The sequence below is a fragment of the Alternaria triticimaculans genome, assembly GCF_023758025.1.
Source record: "Alternaria triticimaculans strain BMP 0046 chromosome Unknown scaffold_13, whole genome shotgun sequence".
In the NCBI taxonomy this organism is placed as follows: Eukaryota; Fungi; Ascomycota; class Dothideomycetes; order Pleosporales; family Pleosporaceae; genus Alternaria; species Alternaria triticimaculans.
Genome location: NW_026055970.1, coordinates 567,128 through 585,304, shown reverse-complemented (window position 1 = coordinate 585,304; position 18,177 = coordinate 567,128). Strand labels below are relative to the sequence as shown.

At 53.0% G+C, this 18,177-nt stretch overlaps 5 protein-coding genes across 5 annotated transcripts; 3 read left to right on the top strand and 2 right to left on the bottom strand.

Annotated features, from left to right (window-relative positions):
* Nucleotides 1-552: 552 nt before the first annotated feature.
* Nucleotides 553-3,252, bottom strand: J4E78_008082 (uncharacterized protein; the record flags this gene model as incomplete). The annotated part of the gene is made up of 8 exons (XM_049368684.1): nucleotides 553-661; nucleotides 712-951; nucleotides 1,075-1,438; nucleotides 1,504-1,586; nucleotides 2,002-2,059; nucleotides 2,112-2,843; nucleotides 2,892-3,149; nucleotides 3,198-3,252. 8 exons carry the CDS (start codon nucleotides 3,250-3,252, stop codon nucleotides 553-555), a joined length of 1,899 nt encoding a protein of 632 aa, XP_049219649.1.
* A 298-nt stretch (nucleotides 3,253-3,550) lies between these two features.
* J4E78_008081 (uncharacterized protein) lies at nucleotides 3,551-5,451 on the bottom strand (the record flags this gene model as incomplete). The annotated part of the gene is made up of 10 exons (XM_049368683.1): nucleotides 3,551-3,879; nucleotides 3,931-4,138; nucleotides 4,194-4,215; nucleotides 4,273-4,560; nucleotides 4,612-4,713; nucleotides 4,763-4,797; nucleotides 4,885-4,981; nucleotides 5,038-5,146; nucleotides 5,194-5,386; nucleotides 5,443-5,451. 10 exons carry the CDS (start codon nucleotides 5,449-5,451, stop codon nucleotides 3,551-3,553), a joined length of 1,392 nt encoding a protein of 463 aa, XP_049219648.1.
* Nucleotides 5,452-7,180: 1,729 nt separating this feature from the next.
* On the top strand, nucleotides 7,181-10,802 carry J4E78_008080 (uncharacterized protein; the record flags this gene model as incomplete). Its single annotated transcript, XM_049368682.1, has 6 exons — nucleotides 7,181-7,255; nucleotides 7,402-7,552; nucleotides 7,617-7,717; nucleotides 7,765-7,918; nucleotides 8,042-8,568; nucleotides 8,616-10,802. The coding sequence occupies 6 exons, from the start codon at nucleotides 7,181-7,183 to the stop codon at nucleotides 10,800-10,802; spliced, it is 3,195 nt and encodes a 1,064-aa protein (XP_049219647.1).
* An 875-nt stretch (nucleotides 10,803-11,677) lies between these two features.
* Nucleotides 11,678-16,146, top strand: J4E78_008079 (uncharacterized protein; the record flags this gene model as incomplete). The annotated part of the gene is made up of 5 exons (XM_049368681.1): nucleotides 11,678-12,447; nucleotides 12,498-13,096; nucleotides 13,147-15,389; nucleotides 15,454-15,639; nucleotides 15,694-16,146. The coding sequence occupies 5 exons, from the start codon at nucleotides 11,678-11,680 to the stop codon at nucleotides 16,144-16,146; spliced, it is 4,251 nt and encodes a 1,416-aa protein (XP_049219646.1).
* A 418-nt stretch (nucleotides 16,147-16,564) lies between these two features.
* J4E78_008078 (uncharacterized protein) lies at nucleotides 16,565-17,638 on the top strand (the record flags this gene model as incomplete). Its single annotated transcript, XM_049368680.1, has 1 exon — nucleotides 16,565-17,638. One exon carries the CDS (start codon nucleotides 16,565-16,567, stop codon nucleotides 17,636-17,638), a length of 1,074 nt encoding a protein of 357 aa, XP_049219645.1.
* Nucleotides 17,639-18,177: the final 539 nt, after the last annotated feature.

Sequence of the window (18,177 nt, the reverse complement as noted above, 5' to 3'; positions counted from 1 at the left end):
ACCCTTTCTTCTTCCTGGTCCTGAGGCAGCGCAGCGACTGTCAACACCAGCCATCGTGGTCGCCATCTGCTTCGACGACGTTGCGGGCCTCGCCTGGTAAATACACTGCAATGCGTTATCGCCTCGAAACAGGGCACGAAATAGCGCCCTCCTATCAACTGCAGCCAGATCCCGGAAAAGGATCAGGCCAGCGCCACCAACCTATATCACCTCACCTATCGCATTCCACGCGAGATGCTCTTTGTTTGAGCCTTCCCGCCTATATCTCCCACACTACAGATCCACTCGACCCGTTGCACAGCCCGCACGGCTCCACGCTGTCGCACGTCCATTGAACATTCAAAGCATTTCATGTTTGGGCAAGACTGAAGTGTTTATTTGCTTGATTCTCAGACCTCACATGGTATTCGTATGATATGCAGAGACTCCAGATCCGATCAACCTCCCCACAAGTGATCATGAACGCCTGAATTTTGGGATCGAGTCCTGCACCTATCTTCATGAACTCATGGGTACTTCATATCCTAACCTACAACTACGCCAGCGTCACGCTTAGTGAGCAATGGCGTACGCCCTGCGGCGGTCACGCTCCTCAGCAATGGAGAGCTTGACACCCTTACCCTTGGGCAGAGAGATCCATGGCTTCTCCTTTCCGATGATGCTGAACGCACGTTAGTAGTCGTTCTCGTTCTATGCGGATATCCAACTTACATGACGTTGGACTCACGAGTGGTGAACTCGTTGTCAACAGCGTCCTTCAAGTGGACAATGTTGAAGCCTCCGTCGTGGCGCTCACGGTGAGTGATGACACCGACACGACCCATGTTACGACCACCGGTAACCATGACAATGACACCAGTGTCGAACTTGATGAAGTCGGAGATCTTGCCAGTGGCGAGGTCGACCTTGACGGTGTCGTTGACCTTGATGGCTGGGTCGGGGTAGCGGATTCTACACAAAATTTTAGCAGCAATTCGGACATAGCCAGACCCTGGTCGTATGCCTGGTGAAAGAGGTTTCCCTCAGACACCTAGCCCAAACTGTGGTCCAACGGCTGATAGAGCGGGAACTTACGTTCGCGCATCGTGCGTAACCAAGTAGGGAATTCCGCCCTTGCCAAGCTGGACGCGCTTGACCTTGCCGAGCTTGTATTGTGCCTCCTCATCTGTTATCCTGTGGACGGTGAAGCGGCCCTTGGTGTCGTAGATCAGGCGGAAGTTCTCGCCGGTCTTCTCGATGGAGATAACGTCCATCAGCCCCGAGGGGAAGGTGGAGTCGGTGCGGACCTTGCCGTCGACCTTGACGAGGCGCTGCATGAGAATGGCGTTGACCTCGCGGGCGTTAAGCGCATACTTCAAACGGTTGCGGAGGAAGATGATGAGGGGAAGGGAGTCGCGGAGCTTGTGAGGACCGGGGGAGGCCTTGGGAGCATAGGCACCTGGAAGATGTCAGTTCTGAAGTCGCGATAGCCATGGCATCGCAAGTTGCGGGAGTCAAGCGTACCGGACAGCTTGTCCAGGAGCCAGTGCGAGGGCGCGCTGAGGCGCTTCTGGTGCTTGACGGGTCCACGGGCCATTGTGACGGTTCTGTGAGGTTAGTCGTTGAGATTGGAGGTCCTGTCGAAAGCGAAGTTCGAGAGACTGGAGTCCTCATTTTTCGTCTGCCACTAGCGTGTGCCGTAGCCGAGGACTAGCGCGCCAAGCCAGCCCTGGAGTGCTCCGATGCCCCATCTCAAGCGAGGGGAACTCAACATCTTGGAGCTCAGGTGTCTACTTTCACGTCAAATTTTTTGTTCTGCCTGTTTTATCATCGGATGAAAGATGAAATCAGCAATTCTCGCGTCAATGTAGGATTCAGGGCGGATCAGAACAACACCATGGAGTTTTCTCACATCACGATCAACGAGCACTCAATCACCAGACCGTCTCTAGACTCCAAATGTGTGCAATTGAACATTTTCTTGCATCTAAGTTGTATCATTGTTCTCAAGCCTAAGCATACCCCTTCAGCACCGCCGCCTCCGCGTTCAATATCGACGATCCCGCTGCTCCAATGACCGCTGCAACTAGTTAGCGTTCGCCCAAGTATCTGCATTCGCAAGTCAAACTTACTGTTGTGGCTCAAAGCAACGAACTTGAGATCGAAGATGCCCGCCTCATCCTCTCTTATCCTACCAACGCTGACCGCGTACCCCCTATCCGTCTCCCTGTCCAGCCTTGGTTGTGGCCTATCCGGCTCCTCCATAACCACAATCGCCTTCGCGGGCGCAGACGGGCAACCCAGCTTCTGTGCATCAGACACGTACTCGCGCATTGCCTGCTTGACTTCTTCCGCGCTCGGTGGCGGACGGCGTTGGAAACGTAGCGATACACATGCAGTGTGGCCGTCTAATACCGGCACGCGGTTGCATGCTGCGGACACCTTCATGGGCTGATCTACGAATCCTGTGATATCGTCGTTGACGCTACCCAGGATCTTCGATGCTTCTGTCTCGAGCTTGTCTTCCTCGCCTGATATGAAAGGCACGACGTTGTCGATGATGTCCATGCTGCTTACACCGGGGTAGCCAGCGCCGGAAACGGCCTGCATTGTGACGACAGAAACTTGGTCTATGGGACCGAACCTGGCTTGTAACGCTGCGAAGGGTATGACGAGACCGATAACTGCGCAGTTGGAGTTGCAGACGAGGAAACCCTTCTCCAGCTTGTGGTGTTGCCGTTGGTGCTTGATGACATCGAGATGGGGGAGGTTTACGGTGGGTACGACGAGCGGCACGAGAGGGTCGCGGCGGTAGTTCTTTGCGTTGGAGAAGACGGCGAGTTCGGACTTGAGGAAGGCCATCTCTGTTATGTGTCAGTATTTGTAATCGCAGCCTGGAGTGAATTACGTACCAACGTCACCAGCAACATCGCTGTCAAGACCAGAGAAGACCATGTCACAGTCCTTGAACTCTTCCGGTGTGCACTTCTTCACCACCAGCTCTCCAATGCGCTCCGAGAAGGGCAGCGCCTGCTTCCACTTGACCGCATCTTTGTATTTCTTGCCGGCTGATCGCTCGGAGGCTCCAACGGCGTGTAGCTCGAAGTGTGGGTGTAGCGCAAGAAGGAGGATGAAGCGCTGGCCGACGGAGCCAGTCGCGCCGAGCACACCTGTAACGGGGTCAGTTGGCTATTTCCAACCAGAGATGGTCTACACACCGCACTTCTTCTTGGGGAAGTTTTTGCTCTGAGATGTAAACTTTTCAGCGTCCATTGTGGTGGTGGTTGGTATTGCAAGATTGAGTCAATCGAGTTCACAAAGTTCTGGCTAGGTATGACGCGGGGGTGGGGTGGAAAACGCGACACCAGCCGATCACGGAGGTCTTGCACGCGCTCATTTGCCGACTGTCTTGCCATGAACAACACTTTTTTATTACCAGACAAAACCAACACTAGACGATGGAGCGGTAAGAAATCTAAATATGCTCTTTGCAGATGCACCGATAGTCAAGCGTCCTCCAATGCGTGTACGTCGAGGAACTTCAGACGATGCGCCATCTCGACATGCAATGCTACGCCTGAGCGTCCATGATCTTTCCTGGGTTCATGAGCCAATACGGATCCAATGCGCCCTTGATGCTTCTCATCACATTGATAGTGTCGAGACCGAGTTCTTTCTGCAACGATTCTTTCTTGCCCAGCCCAATGCCGTGCTCGCCGGTACATGTGCCATCCATCTCTAGCGCACGGTCGACCATGTCATGAACGCACTTCTCGACAGCCGCTCGCTCTTTGGGATCTTTGCTGTTGTACATAATGCTTTCGTGGAAGTTGCCGTCTCCGATATGACCTAGGATGCTGGCGAAGAGACCGAGGTCATCCATCTCCTTCTTAGAGATTTCTTTCAACAATTAGTTCGCAACCTCCGGAAACCTTGTATTCGCTTACATACCTATAATGTCTGGGAGCCTGGAGATCGGCACGGCGACATCTGTCGACCAAACTTCGTCGCCTTCGCGACGGAGCGCCAGCATGCTCCATAGGGACTCCTTGCGCGCAGACCAAAGCGTCTTCTGCTCCTCGGCGCTGACGGCGAATTCGAAGTCCCCGCTCTTGTGTTTCCTGGAAATGGACTTGACCAGCTCAATGTTCTCCTGTACCTATATGCAGTCAGTTCCGCTCTAGGTAATTGCAGGACGCGTAGGGCTGACGTACCCCTGCTTTGGTTCCCGAAAATCTGTTTGAGGCTCTTAGTTCGTGCTTTCACATGTCAAGGGATGTTCTGGAAACTTACTTGAAGAACATGGTCGGCAATTCTTTCCACTTTTTGGTCGTTGATCCGGCTTTGTTGATTACACCCATCTGCACGTCATCCATTATCTCCATCGCAGCCACCGGCACTCCGGCGCGCAACACCTTGGAAGCTGCGGCAGCGGCATCCCGTATCGTGGGAAAGGTGACGACTGCGACGCTGGTCTCTTGTGGTACTACTGCGAGTTTCAAAGTGATCTCAGTCACGATACCCAGGGTGCCTTCGGAGCCAACGAAGAGGTTGGTAAGATTGTAACCGGCCGATGACTTCCTGGAAATAGTCAGTCTATCGCACATTCCGACACGGAAACAATTTGCATACCTGGGCCTTCTTCTGGTCTTGATGATCGTGCCATCGGCAAGGACTACAGTCAGATTGATGACCCAATCCTTCATCGTGCCGTATCGCACTGCGTTGGTGCCACTAGGAGGGTCAGCTGTTGGACCACGTCACTGACCATCATAGACCTTACCTGCAGCTCGTACCCACCATACCTCCAATTCGGGCCTGCCACGCCCGTTAGAATGAACTCGGAGTTCCGCATCGGGGTTTCCGAGGGTTGATTGCAAAGTTGTGTAACACATGACAACGTACCGATGGGCCAGGGTCGACTGGGAAAAATAACCCCGAGTCTTTGATCTGATCATTGAGACTCATCCATGGGACAGAAGGCTGAACCACTACGTCCATACTACGCATCACTGTCAGCGTCGCCAGTCTTGCATGCTAAACGTATAATTAACTCACTCATCTTCGTGCAAGGCCAGGATCTGATCCATGAACGAGAAGTCAATGCTCATGCCACCGAATGGAGCCGAGAAGTTGGCCTCCAAACTTGATCCCCCAGAATATGGGACTGCGCGCTGTCAATACTCATCTCTCCATGCGTCTTGTTGAACGTACTCATCGGTATCTTGTACTTGTAGCAGACCTTGGCGATCGTAGCACATTCTTCAGTGGACTTCGGATACGCCACCGCAACGGGAAGTTGGTCGATGTTGATAGAAGACCATTCCGAATACCCGTGTCGGTGCAAATCTTCGTCGTCGGTGCTGATGGTGTCTTCCCCAAGAACATCCCTGAGCTCTAAAATCGCCTGTAATGACCTAAGTGTCTGGTGGATGCGAAGGAACTTTATGGTTGCAAGCTTACTCTCTCCATCTCGTATTTGTTCGCATATTGGGGCCCTGATGACTTCTTCCATGGCATCTGAATTCTGTGCGGTTCGTCATTGGCGCCGTAGAAGTATGTGGTCGTTCCGGTAACTGCAGAAAATAGCAAGACCCGTCCTGAGTTCCAAAATGGCCTTTGAAGTTGTTCGGCTTTGAAGGTCTGCTCGCGTCCAGTGCGTGCTCGAGCGCCACCTCGCTTGAAGATGGGTGAGGTTATTTGCCTCAGTCGCGCCGCTGGCTGGCGGAACATGACGAAATCGACAACGAAGAAGGGAAAATGAAGTTGCAATCAGTTGTTGGGATGCTGGGAAGAACTAGAAGTGGAATCCACTTTCGCTGAGTATGGGTCAGGGCGCATTTAGCGAACTAGTATGACAGAAGAGTGGAGGAGAAGATGGTTGCAAGGCTGGCCTACGCATTTTGTGGATCTAGAAGCCGAACGGCAAGCACAGTAAGAGCGGGGAGAGGTTATTTCAGTCTAAACGCAGTTGGCGCGATAGTTCTTTCGGGTATCGCTTTGAGCGTCGTTGGCCAGCGCACAGGTAAAGTCGCAATACACGTCCTAAAAGTCGTGGGATGGACCAGTGATAGCGTGGGAGGCTGACGAGATTCCCGATTTTCTGTATCAAATTTTTCGGCTCACGCATCAAATGAAGTCGTGCATGATCACCTGCAAGGGGCTTGGACACACGCAAGGTAATTGCGGGGAAGACCAGGGCAACGACAAGCAAATGTGTTGGTTCGAGACGCATCGTGGCGACAGGTGACGCTGGATGACATTCCGAGCGAGATGCCGTCGCGTGACGAGGCGTTCGCTAGGGCCCCGAGCGGCTGCAGACAAGGACCGAAGATGTGGATCTGGAACTCTGCGGACGACCATGATACGCTGCTGCCATGTATGTTTTCTTTTCGAGAGCGAGACAAGTGGCAGAAGAGGCGCCTGTCAGGGACAATCGTCTACCCCGATGTCTGATGCCCATGGCTGAGGCTCAAAAACAGAAGCTTGGAAGGCTTGGGGAGAAGCTGAGCGGCAGACTTACCCTTGGCGATTGGACGACGGTGATACCATTACCTCACGAAACTTGTTCCTCTCGTCTGTGCAGCTCAGATGCTGGCTGACAATCGAGCGAGTGGGGGAACAAGCTGCACATGAGCGTTTGCCGTACCCCACGCGCGATCTCCAGGCGTCTGCTTGTCGGTGAAGCCAGAAAGCCGGAGGAGGCCGGTGGATGCCGCGGTAACGGCTACAGGTCAAGGCAGACGACTACTCCCATATAGTACTGAAGCGGGATACCGTATACGGCTCCCATGAGCAATGTGATAGAACGCCATTAAGCTCGAGACTGCAAAGGAACTGCCAAAAGCAAAGACGACGCGTAGAGTCTATTACCACCAATGGGAGGTAACGTGTGAGCGGAGAATAGAAAGAGCCCCGCAATGCCTGCAGGCTAGCAATGTTGCGCCCAGCAGCTGTACGATCTATAGATGGCTGACGTCAATAGGCAAACATGTGGAGTGCGAGCAGGAGCAGGGAGTGGAGTGTGAGATGTTGGCGCAGTATGCATGGTCGCGTGCATTGATGCCAATGGGGAAGTCGGCGATCCCGGCGCGTCTCTTCGGCCGTCGCCAGAGGAACGCGACAGCAAACAAGTTCGCGTCACAAATCCACGCATAACGAACATTCGGCCCAACTCCGAACATAACTCGATCCAGCAGACATGGCGGATATCAGCGCAGAGTTGACGTCGGAACTGACAAGGATCATCGAGTGTCCATACCCCCCTTCGCTATCCGTACGTATTTACGTATTTGCCCCTCATCTTCCCCAACTCCAATGCATCCTCATGTCGTGCCACTAGCCAACTCCCGTATTTGAGCACATGACTCGCTGCATGAGCATCCCATCGTTGATGAGATGAGCTGACGCGAGATCCCACAGAACCTATCCGATCTTTTGGCGCGCGTCGACGTACCGACTATCCGATCATGCGTCCAAGACCGGTCACCTTGCGCGGTGAGGAAACTAGGCAGGATTGTCCACGATGCACTGTCCCTGAACGCATACACGCTTCGTGTGCTGCACCTATTGTGTAAGCAGTTGACCGGTCTCCGCTTGATAGTAGAAACGCAATCAAACTGACTACGTGTTCCCAGGTCATGCGCCAGAATTTCGAGATGAGCTACTGGTCCTGGAGCCGTCCCTACTCCCTTCTCTGTTGAAGAGGGCAAATTCATCAAAGTCCGAATTCGAACATGTGAGTACGATAATTGTAAGGTACATCACTTACTAACAATGATCTAGCTTGCCGAGCTATGCGTGCTTCTTCTTTCTCGCCCACTGCCCGAGGCAATACCATTACCCGCCGTAGCACAAAACTTCTTTCTTAATGTCTTCGAAAACGCCACACAGCAACCAAACTACGAGACCCTGAAGTCAGTGTACCGTATGCTCAACGGTGCATGTCGACGACTTTACAGCCTTCTTCCCAGAGATCTGAGGCAGCGGTTCGACACAGAGTTGTGCAATATACTCAGATCCCCGAAAGTCGCCGATTCCTCTTTGCTGTTTTTATGGGCAGAAGGTATAGTGCTCATCACGGAACATCCCGAGGGAGTCGACGGACTGCAAAATCTGCCTGCTGACGAGGAGCCGACATCCACCGAAAGGCTAAGACAACATTGGGCAACACCTTCAGGCCAAAAGCTGTTCGGCTCGACAAGCTACTTATACAAGACTATTGAGCTCACTTGTTTGAACGTAGTGTGGATTCTTCGAGGCGGAATCAAGGAAAATGAAGCAATCGAAGGCCTACGTATTGCCTCGAGGGCTATGCAATTCATTGGCCAAGACGTGAAGGACAATTGGCCTCAAGTTCAGAAGAAGTATGCCATGCTGTACGAAAAGTGCGCCTCCAAAATCCAAAACTCCAATGCGAGTCTATCCGTCCAATTAGAGGCCCTGTCATTCTTTGGCATACTTTCAAGTTCTCGGAGCTTGCCGCAAGGTATCGTCGGACGCTACGAGGCATGCATATTGGAAGCCCCTCGCGTGGCAGAGCCTGAAGGCTTTGCCGAGCTTCTTGCAGTCTCACTGCCAATCTACGCAGTAAGCAATTCATTTTGTAGTACTGGCTGATTCACTAACCCGGACAGGTGCAGATGCAGGAAAGCACCGTCGTGGCACTCTTATCAGACATTTTATCAGCATGTGCTTCGCAGCCTGACTCCCGCGAAACTTCCAACTCCATCGACACCATCGATGAGCTGGCTACAGCCGCGATGGCGACTGTTGCTTTACGAACCACTGTGCTGCGCGCACTGTCATCGAGGGCCTTGCAAGAGAAAATCCAGAACCTCATTCGGGCTGGTGTGACGAAAGAAGGCCCCGGCTGCTGTACACATGCTGCATTATTACGTCGGCAATTGATCGCTGCCACAATCGCTTCATTACTTACCATTGTTCTTATGGCACAACCGGGAGAGTCGACGATACCGCATACCCTCGTGGCTGCGCTTATCAAGAAACAGCGAGACCTTCCCCCCGCGCTAGATACTTGCTCACACTCGTCGAAAAGCCCCACTCAGCCTTCAATCTCCCTCTTCCAAGAAGCGAGCACGCAGTACACGGGCCAGCATCTCCAGGATTGGCGCAAACGCCTCGAATTGGAGCTACAAAGCCAGAACAAACATCAGCGAGATGCCGTTGTGCGCTCTATGGCACAAATATGCAGTGATCTCGAGACACGTTGCAATACAGTCGAAGAGCCGCTAAGGGTGGAGACAGAGAAGTCCGTCAAACTCCAGGAACAGGTCGCTCACCTAAACGAAAAGATCTCCCTTCTCAATGAGCAAAACGATTTTCTACACAAGGATAGAGAAGAATCCGTGGAATACGTGGAGGGTTTGGAGAAGGAACTACAGGACTCCATAGACGAGCAAAAGCGTCTGGAGCAAGAGAAGTCCGACTTGTTGGAAGAGAAGGGTCGAACATGCCTCAAGGTACAAGAACTAGAGACGTCCCTGGAAGCTTCTGAGCGGAATGCGTCCGAGGCTCTGGAGGCCGCTCACGAAAGGACTAGCGCAAAAGAGCATGAACTCTGCTCGACGATAAGCCAGTACGAGGAGGACAAGCGCGTCCGCGATGAACAATTTGAGGAGCTGCACGGTACGATTCAACAGCTAAGAGCATCTCAAGTGCAGCACGAGGGTGAATATCGCAGCCTCACTATACAGTTTGAGGAGCAGCAGAGACGCGGCTGTGAAGCAGAGGACGCACTTGAACGGGAGCGGGCGAACGCTGCCCGCCAAGCCGACGAGATCGCACAACTCGAGACGCAAGCGTCAGAATACCGGCAAGACTTTGAAGGGAAGGAAGCGGAACTGGAGGATGCCATTCGACAGCTTCATATCGCGCGAACCAGTCACCAGGAGTTCAAAGAGTCATCGGCTGAAACGATGAGAGAGCTCGCGGCGAAGCAGGTTAACGAACTGGAGGCTATCACCACTAAGGCTGAAGAGCGATGCGAGACGCTCGAATCGCGACTGCTAGATGCTCAGCGCAACGCTCAAGAGGAACAACGTGATCACGCGAAGACGCGTAACAATCTTCAGCGTCTTCAAGCATCAATACCACCACTAGAAGCGAGGATCCAAGAGCTCGAGGAGTTTTGCAGAGAACAAGAAGAAGAACTTGAAGAATTCAGGACGGCTCGCAAAATGATGGCGATGCATCTGCTGCCCGCTCGGCCAGCCTCACGGACCTACAAGGAGATTGCTCAGCCTCAAACGACAAGAGAGCCGCGAACTCACCGACGACGTAAGTCGGCCATTAACACCCAAGAGGATGAATCAGTCGCCACGGTGAATGTCCAAGCATTACCTAGCAGAGCTCTGGGAAACTCTACAAATGCGTCCTTCGCCTCATCAGCAGATTCGAATTCGTCCCAGGGTAACAACGGGCCAGCACCAAAGCGTGCGAAGCCAAGACCAGCTTTCAAGGTGCCAACGATGCAAACGCCAAATACGCAGAAGCCCAACATCGTGCCCAAGTCACTCTCACACTCACATCAGCTGTCGCCGACGAAGCGTTCAGCCCTGAGACCAGTCTCGCCGAACCGCCGCCACACGACTGTCGGGTTCACATTGCCAGGTAGCGAGGAAGAAGACGGCGCAACTGAGATTGAATCAGTGAGGAAACGTAGAGGCAGCCTTCAAGACATTGAGCAAGTAGATTTTGACATCGACGATGATTTCACGACTGGCACACCACTTACCCCGGGCTTTATGTCTGGCACTGGCCGGATTCCGGACGAAGGCGACGAGACCATGACTGAGTTGTGAGTACGAAAGCATGATTTACGGTAGCATTTCGGGAGAGTAGGATAGCTGCTATTTGTTTCACATCGGGCGTACGAAGGCTTTGCGCATTTGGTACGGGTACCTGCATGCATGGCGCAGGGGGCATTTGATGAATTTGAAGATACCCAATGGCGTATTCTCACTTTGTGTCTTGAATCTACCTTTACCTGCTGTTGGTTTTACCGCATGGCTAGTGTCCTTCTGTTTGCTGGACTTGCCGTTCTCTCAGCCTCTTTACTTGACGTCTTCTTTGCTCTCTATATCTCACGGCTACCTGCATCTCTCGAGCGTCTCTTAGTCGATCGTCGTCATATCAGCCATAAATTCTCATCTTCTCACGCTGCTCTCCGTTTGCGCCTTCCCATCTGAGCACAGGCACGCATTCGAGTAAGGGCAGACCCCGCGCCTTCCTCACACGATTAGTCCTCCACCACTTTCCATCTATCTACCTGCATCTACAGTCTGCCACACTCATCTCGTTCTTCTAGAGCTTATTCTCGACTGCTTCGAGGTCCAGCTTCCAGATTCTCAGCTCGAAGTTAGCACATAAAACGTCAGGCACGGGTGTCTCGACTCGCTCCTGCCGAATCCAGAGCGCCTCTAGGCAAACGGCTGTTTGACTGCCCAAATCGAGCAAACAAAATTCTCCATCCTCCATCCTCCCACTCCAATTACCCCACACAGGTACGGCCAGCACATCCAAGCAGAGCCTCTTGTCAGCCGCTTCGGCACCGCTACATTGCCCTTTCCTGAAGCAGCGGTCACCTCCGATTAGCCAGCCGTCCCCGCGCCACCACCGCTACCCCATCGTCATTCCCCAAAGATTGGCGTGAGGGTAAGTACGTTCACAAACAAACATGGACCGCTACCTTCATGACCCAGATCCCATGGGCTCAACTACTCCTGCTTTCAACACCAGCACCCCCACATCATCACGATCGTACACGCTGAACCGAGAACCAGTTCAGCACAGTGAGCAGAAATCTGAGACCAGCTCCAATAGTGAGAAATCCTTCGGCAGCCGCAACATGTATCGCGGTAATCAAGGCGGTGGTCGTGGCGAAAATCGTGGTGGTAGAGGTGGCAACCGCACATACTCTGGCAGTTCCGGTAGCTCTAACGGCCAGTACAACCCCAACCGACCAACTCTCAAGCCCGCTTCGGCATCTCAGTTCTCTCAAGCTCCACGCACTCTCATCACTACTATGGAGCAGGTCCCAGCCCGCGTAGACCCACCAGTTACCCCGGTCAAACAGCTCTCATCCTTCGACTTGAACGGCAACAGCATCAACGAGACCTACATTGCCAGATCCAGTACCACCCCGACACTATCTCCGGCAAAATCATCGATCATAAGCCCACCAAGACAGGCCACTCGAGCGTCTCCTCAACATGGAGGTAATCGCCCGCGCTACAACTCAGCTGGTCAGCCTAGTTCACAGAGGTCAATCTTGAGGAATGAAGCCCAGCATTGGGCCCATCGCCAGGAGGTCAAGATCAAGTTGTCAGGTATACCCAAGAGCTACTGGACGAAAGACGTGTATGACGCATTGTCGTCATTTGGTTCTCTCTTCAGGATTGAGATGGTCACTGGCACCCGAGACAACTCCGCTTTCGTGGTATTTCGGTGAGTATTGTTTCCGTCCACACTTCATCATTCTAACCTCATTCTTATAGACCTCCCCCCGTCCATGCCTTTCCGCATCGGAACCTACGAATTGGCGGTGCTCTCCTAGGGATTGAAACACTCTCTCCACAAGTCAGGACCGTTCCGAGCCCAGCCAATCCCGCAAAAGAATACTACGAATTCAACGTCCTACCTGTGCAAGGCATAGACTTCGGCGTCAACGTGGCAGACAAGACTATGATTGCCATGCATACCTTGCGTTCACCGGGCAGTATTTACATGACGCTGAACCTGATTCGCAAAGAGCTTGACGTTCAGTTCTCGGTCGATATCGACAACGAGATGCGCAAGGTTCGCTTTGCTTTGCCAATTGCTCTACTCTCCCATATATACAAGGTCACCGACACAGCCAGCGATCAGCAGGCTTTGATCATTCCGTTCAACTCACCACCGCAATTCTACATGCAGCGACGTGAGGGTGAGAACCTGGAGGACGGGAGGAAATTCTATACATTTTCTAGGAAAGAGAAGGCGTGGTATGACTGGAGCACCTGGTTCCGAGCGACCGATATCATCAGCAACACTGTCAAGAGCAAGCTCCAAGGCTCACCGTTGATGAACCATAAGGATACCGCTATCATCGACATTGGTAAGTTGCCCATACACTTTCATCACGGATCACTCAGCTAACTAATTCAGGCCGATGGACGAGTTATCGCATGATCTTCGACGCGAAAGTGACGACTGGACCCAAGTTCAAGGACTTCAGCGATGCTCTTACCGACCATGGCGTCGCCATTGAGAACCTGGACGAGTACACGATCCAAGACATGGCCCCATCGCCTCTATGGTCACTGCTACAAGAAGAGATATCTGGCACACATCCACATCTTGAGTCAACGCCCTCAAAGGGCTCGGTCTTCGAAGATCTCTTCGCTGGTCAGTTTCATCTGAGCTTTCCAGTTCGGTACCAACTCGAGGCGTGCTTATCGAACGGCTACTTGAAGGAACACAACATCACGAGCGACTTCTTAGAGAAGCTCACAGCGATGGAACCTCGCCGTGCCGTCTATATCCTGGAGAAAGTCGTCGACAAACAGCATGTTTACTATAACCCGATGGAGATATTCGGCATCCGGATCAAGGATCTCGTGAAGAAAGTCCCTAGCTACTGTGTCCTTCAGCGATCGGTGGTAATCACCCCAACCATGATGCATGTAGCATCGCCTAACATGGAGACCTCGAACCGCATCATCCGCAAGCACGCCGCTGACGGCGATCGTTTCATCCGAGTCAAGTTCTCCGATGAGAAGACAGAAGGTCAACTGCGCAATATGCCCAACGGAAGAGCTGAAGCTGCATTCGACAGAGTGCGCCGTGCTATGAAGCATGGCATTGTCGTTGCAGGGCGATATTATGAGTTCTTAGCATTTGGAAACTCACAATTCCGCGAGCATGGCGCATACTTCTACGCGCCTACTTCTTCCAAGTCCGCCGACGACATCCGCATTTCACTGGGCAACTTCGATCACATTAAGACCGTCGCCAAATTCGGTGCCCGTCTTGGTCAATGCTTTTCAACCACTCGCGCAATGCGGGATAACGTCAAGGTTATAACGATTCCCGACATTATACGTAACAACTATACATTCACAGACGGTGTTGGTAAGATCTCACAGTTCCTAGCCCAGATGGCTGCCCAGGAACTCGGGCTTACCCGCGCCTTCGATGACCCCCCGTCTCTATTCCAATTTCGCCTTGGCGGCTGCAAGGGTGTGCTTGCCCTGGATCCAAAGATCACTGGTCCTGAGGTTCATATAAGGCCCAGCCAGATGAAATTCGTGGCACCTTACACCGGTCTGGAGATTATCCGGTCCTCATCTCTTGCCACACCATTCTTCAACCGTCAGATCATCATGGTCTTGTCGTACCTTGGTGTACCCGATTCTGTGGTGATCAGGAAGCAACAGGAAATGATAAACGATTACGAAACCGCAATGGTAGATGCCGGTGTTGCCTTGCAAAAGCTTCGGAAACACATCGACATGAACCAGACTACATTAACGATAGCAGGAATGGTCCTCGATGGCTTTATGAAGTCTCAAGATCCGTTCGTCATGTCTCTCCTCAAGCTTTGGAGGGCTTGCACCATCAAGAACCTCAAGGAGAAGGCTCGGATAGCCATCGATGACGGCGCATTCGTACTCGGTTGCGTCGACGAAACAGCAACACTCCAAGGCCATATGAACGACCTCCAGCTTGATGCTACGAATGTAGAGAAGCTTGCCACAATCCCCGAGATCTTCCTGCAAGTCGATGATACGAGCAGGAAAGGACACTACAAAATTATCCAAGGAGTGTGTGTTCTGGCACGAAACCCGTCACTTCACCCGGGAGACCTACGAGTCGTTCGCGCAGTGGATGTACCAGGATTGCATCATCTGAAGAACGTCGTCGTGCTGCCACAGCACGGCGATAGGGATCTTGCCAATATGTGCTCTGGCGGTGATCTCGATGGGGACGACTACATGGTACTGTGGGATCCAGATCTGATACCCCAGACCGTCAATATGCCTGCCATGGACTTCACAGCCGAGAAGCCGGTTGAGACCGACGATCCCATTACGGCCGCGCACATTGGCGAATTCTTCGTCAGTTATATGAAGAATGATACCCTTGGCCAAATTGCGCATGCCCATCTTGCCCACGCGGATCTACAAGCCGATGGCATCAACGATGACAAGTGCCTCGCTTTGGCGGAATTGCACTCCAAAGCCGTCGACTTTCCCAAGAGCGGGTTGCCAGCCGAGATGGCTCGGGAACTGAGACCGCATAAGTACCCACATTTCATGGAGAAGAAACATCTCCCAGAGAACAAGGTCTATCATTCAAGAAAGGTCCTGGGCATTCTCTACGACCAAGTGCAGTTGGTGGATTTCAAGGTAAGCCGCGACAGTACGAAATGCATGAGAGACATACGCTGACTTCGCATCTTCATCTTTGTAGCCTCAATGGGAAAACTCATTCGATAAGCGCGTTCTGGATGCTTTTGAGCTCGGCGATGAGACTCTAGTCAAAGCCGCGGGACTCAAGGCGTCGTACGATGAATCTTTGCGGCGATTGATGGCCAAGCATGGAATCCAGACAGAATTCGAGGCCTGGTCTGTCTTTGTGCTAGTACATAATCATGAGGTAAGTTCTGACTGCATGAGATGCATGAGGCATACTGACAATGCACCCTTTCAGAGCCGCGATTACAAATTCGCAGAAGAATTTGGAAGGACTATCGGTGCCTTCAAATCACAGTACAAGGATGAATGCCGAGCAGCAGCAGAAGACAACCTGGAGAAGTTTGTCGCCGCGATGTATATGGTGACTGCAAAAGAGATGGGGACTGCATTGGCCGAATGCCGTATGAAGAAGACAGTTGGTGGTAGGGACGTTCCGGTGCGACCTATGGAACCGGAGCACATGCCCTTGATCTCATTCCCGTGGCTCTTCCCAAACGAATTGGGGAAGATTGCGACCGGCGGCGCGATCATGCGACAGCTAGACGTCCAGCAGAACATCCCAACCCGACCCAAGAAGCACCCCGGATCTTCCACGCTGGCAGAAGTCGACACAGAGATTGGTGTTGTTGAGACCGAAGCAGGTATTACGCGTTACGGGGAGTTGTTGGATCTGGACTTCAGTCTATAAGGATGGACGGAGTGGTGCAGAAGACATGAGGATGATAAGGAGTACGATGAGGAAGCTTTCCAAAAAGTGTGGTTGAAGACTAAGATGGTAGTTTTGATGGCAAGGCAACATGCACAGCGGACCGAGGAGGATACGACGTGGGCCACAGCTGCAAAAAAGTTCGGCGGGTGTTTCTGGCTGGCGGCCTTACGATGGACTGGTTCGTTTTGAGGCTGAAGGTCATGCGGGAGTTGTTCGATATCAAAAGTAGAGAAAACCACAAAAGCAACGAAAAACACGTAGAAAATAGAAAACTGAAACAAGCTTCTTGACATTGGCGGTGATATCCGAAGAACGAGCTGTGATGACGACGATGGCTGGTATCGATAAGCTGCACACTACGCGCAACTCATAATTTCCACTTGGTGTCCGCGTCACAATGCCACCCTCGACGCGTATCCCAGCGCTCCTCCAACCCTACGTCCAGCTACCGAACGACTCGATCCTCCTGCTCACGAGCACCCTCGGCGCGAGCGCGAACTGGCTGCTCATCCGCTTCCTCTGCAATGAGCTGAGCACACAAGATGGCGGGGACGAGGGGCACAACGTCGTCCTCGTCTCTTGGATGAGAGAATATGACTTCTGGAAACAAGAGGCTCGAAAGGGCGCAGCGCTTGATCTGGACAAGCTGAGGAGAGAGGGACGCTTCGCCTTTGTGGACGGACTGGGTGCTGGTGGAAATGCGCCAGACAGTACAGCAGAGAGACCATCGCGAACCGATGCGCAAGCAACACCACGAGTCCCGGTATCGAATGCGACACCACAGAGAGGGCCACAGATATTGCCTGCGCGAGGACCGCCTGGACGGATAGTGCCTGCGAGAGGGCCACCTCCATCCGCCCCAGCGGCGGCGCCAGCTACATCACCAGCTACGACCATCGCGAACGGTCCGGCGAGTACAAACCAAAGCGTCCCCGGACACTATACGCTCAAGAACCTCGAGATCGCAGACATCAAGTCTACTATCTCCAGCGCCATCTCCCCACTCGCTACATCCCCCGCCCGAAAGACGCTCATCATCTTCGACAACCCCGATCTCCTCCTCGCGCTCAACCCAGCCATCACACCCTCCCACTTCACCACCCTCATGCTGCAATTCCACACGCTACCGAACGTATCCCACATCCTCGCGCACCTACAAGCCGACAACCCACTCCTCAGCCTCTCCACACCTCCGCAGCCGCTCGAAGTGGCGCATCATAACTTGGTTGTCAAATGCGCACACATGAGCAGGAGGATACTAGGTGTCAGAGTATTAGACACTGGCGTCGCGAGGGATGTGAGCGGTGTGATACGCATCACTGAGCAGAGAAAGCAATGGTTTGATGTGGGCTTTGGCATTGAAGCTAACAAGGATGGCGACGACAGTGGGAGAGGCAAGGAGTTCTTGTATCAGGTCAAGAGCGACGGCAGCGTAAGGGTGTTTGAGCGAGGTGCTGGAGGAGAAGGCTGAGGTCTGCATCTCAAGCTTGACGAGCAATTCGTGCACCTGCACCCTTTGTCGTCGCTGCAGGATCATAGCCTCTCTCCGCGGATGCAATGCACAGGAAGGTGTATCTATAGTCGTCTCGGCTACATAGCATGCTCCAAGCCAAGCAATGGAAAAGACCCACACATGATCAATTCTTATCATCAGCTGTCGAATACCTCAGGCTAACTCCTACGTTACTGCAACAGAACTACGCGAGCCTCGCAGAACGCCGCATCTTTGTAGAACAGAGATGCCTAACCAACAATCTTGTGCATGTCTGCATGCAGCGACTGACGAATACGGACGCGGCTCCTGATATCACCCGCCGGGGATACCCCCCCCGCCCCCCCCCCCCCCCGGCCCCGAATCCTCCTACCTGGGCACCCAATCCTCCGCGCGCGATCATCGGCGAGCGACTGACCAACGGTGCACCGGCGACTCCGAACTTTGCGCTGCCATGCAATCAATACAACACAACTATTATGATCCTGCTGCAGTGATACAGCCACGCCGCCCGCGAG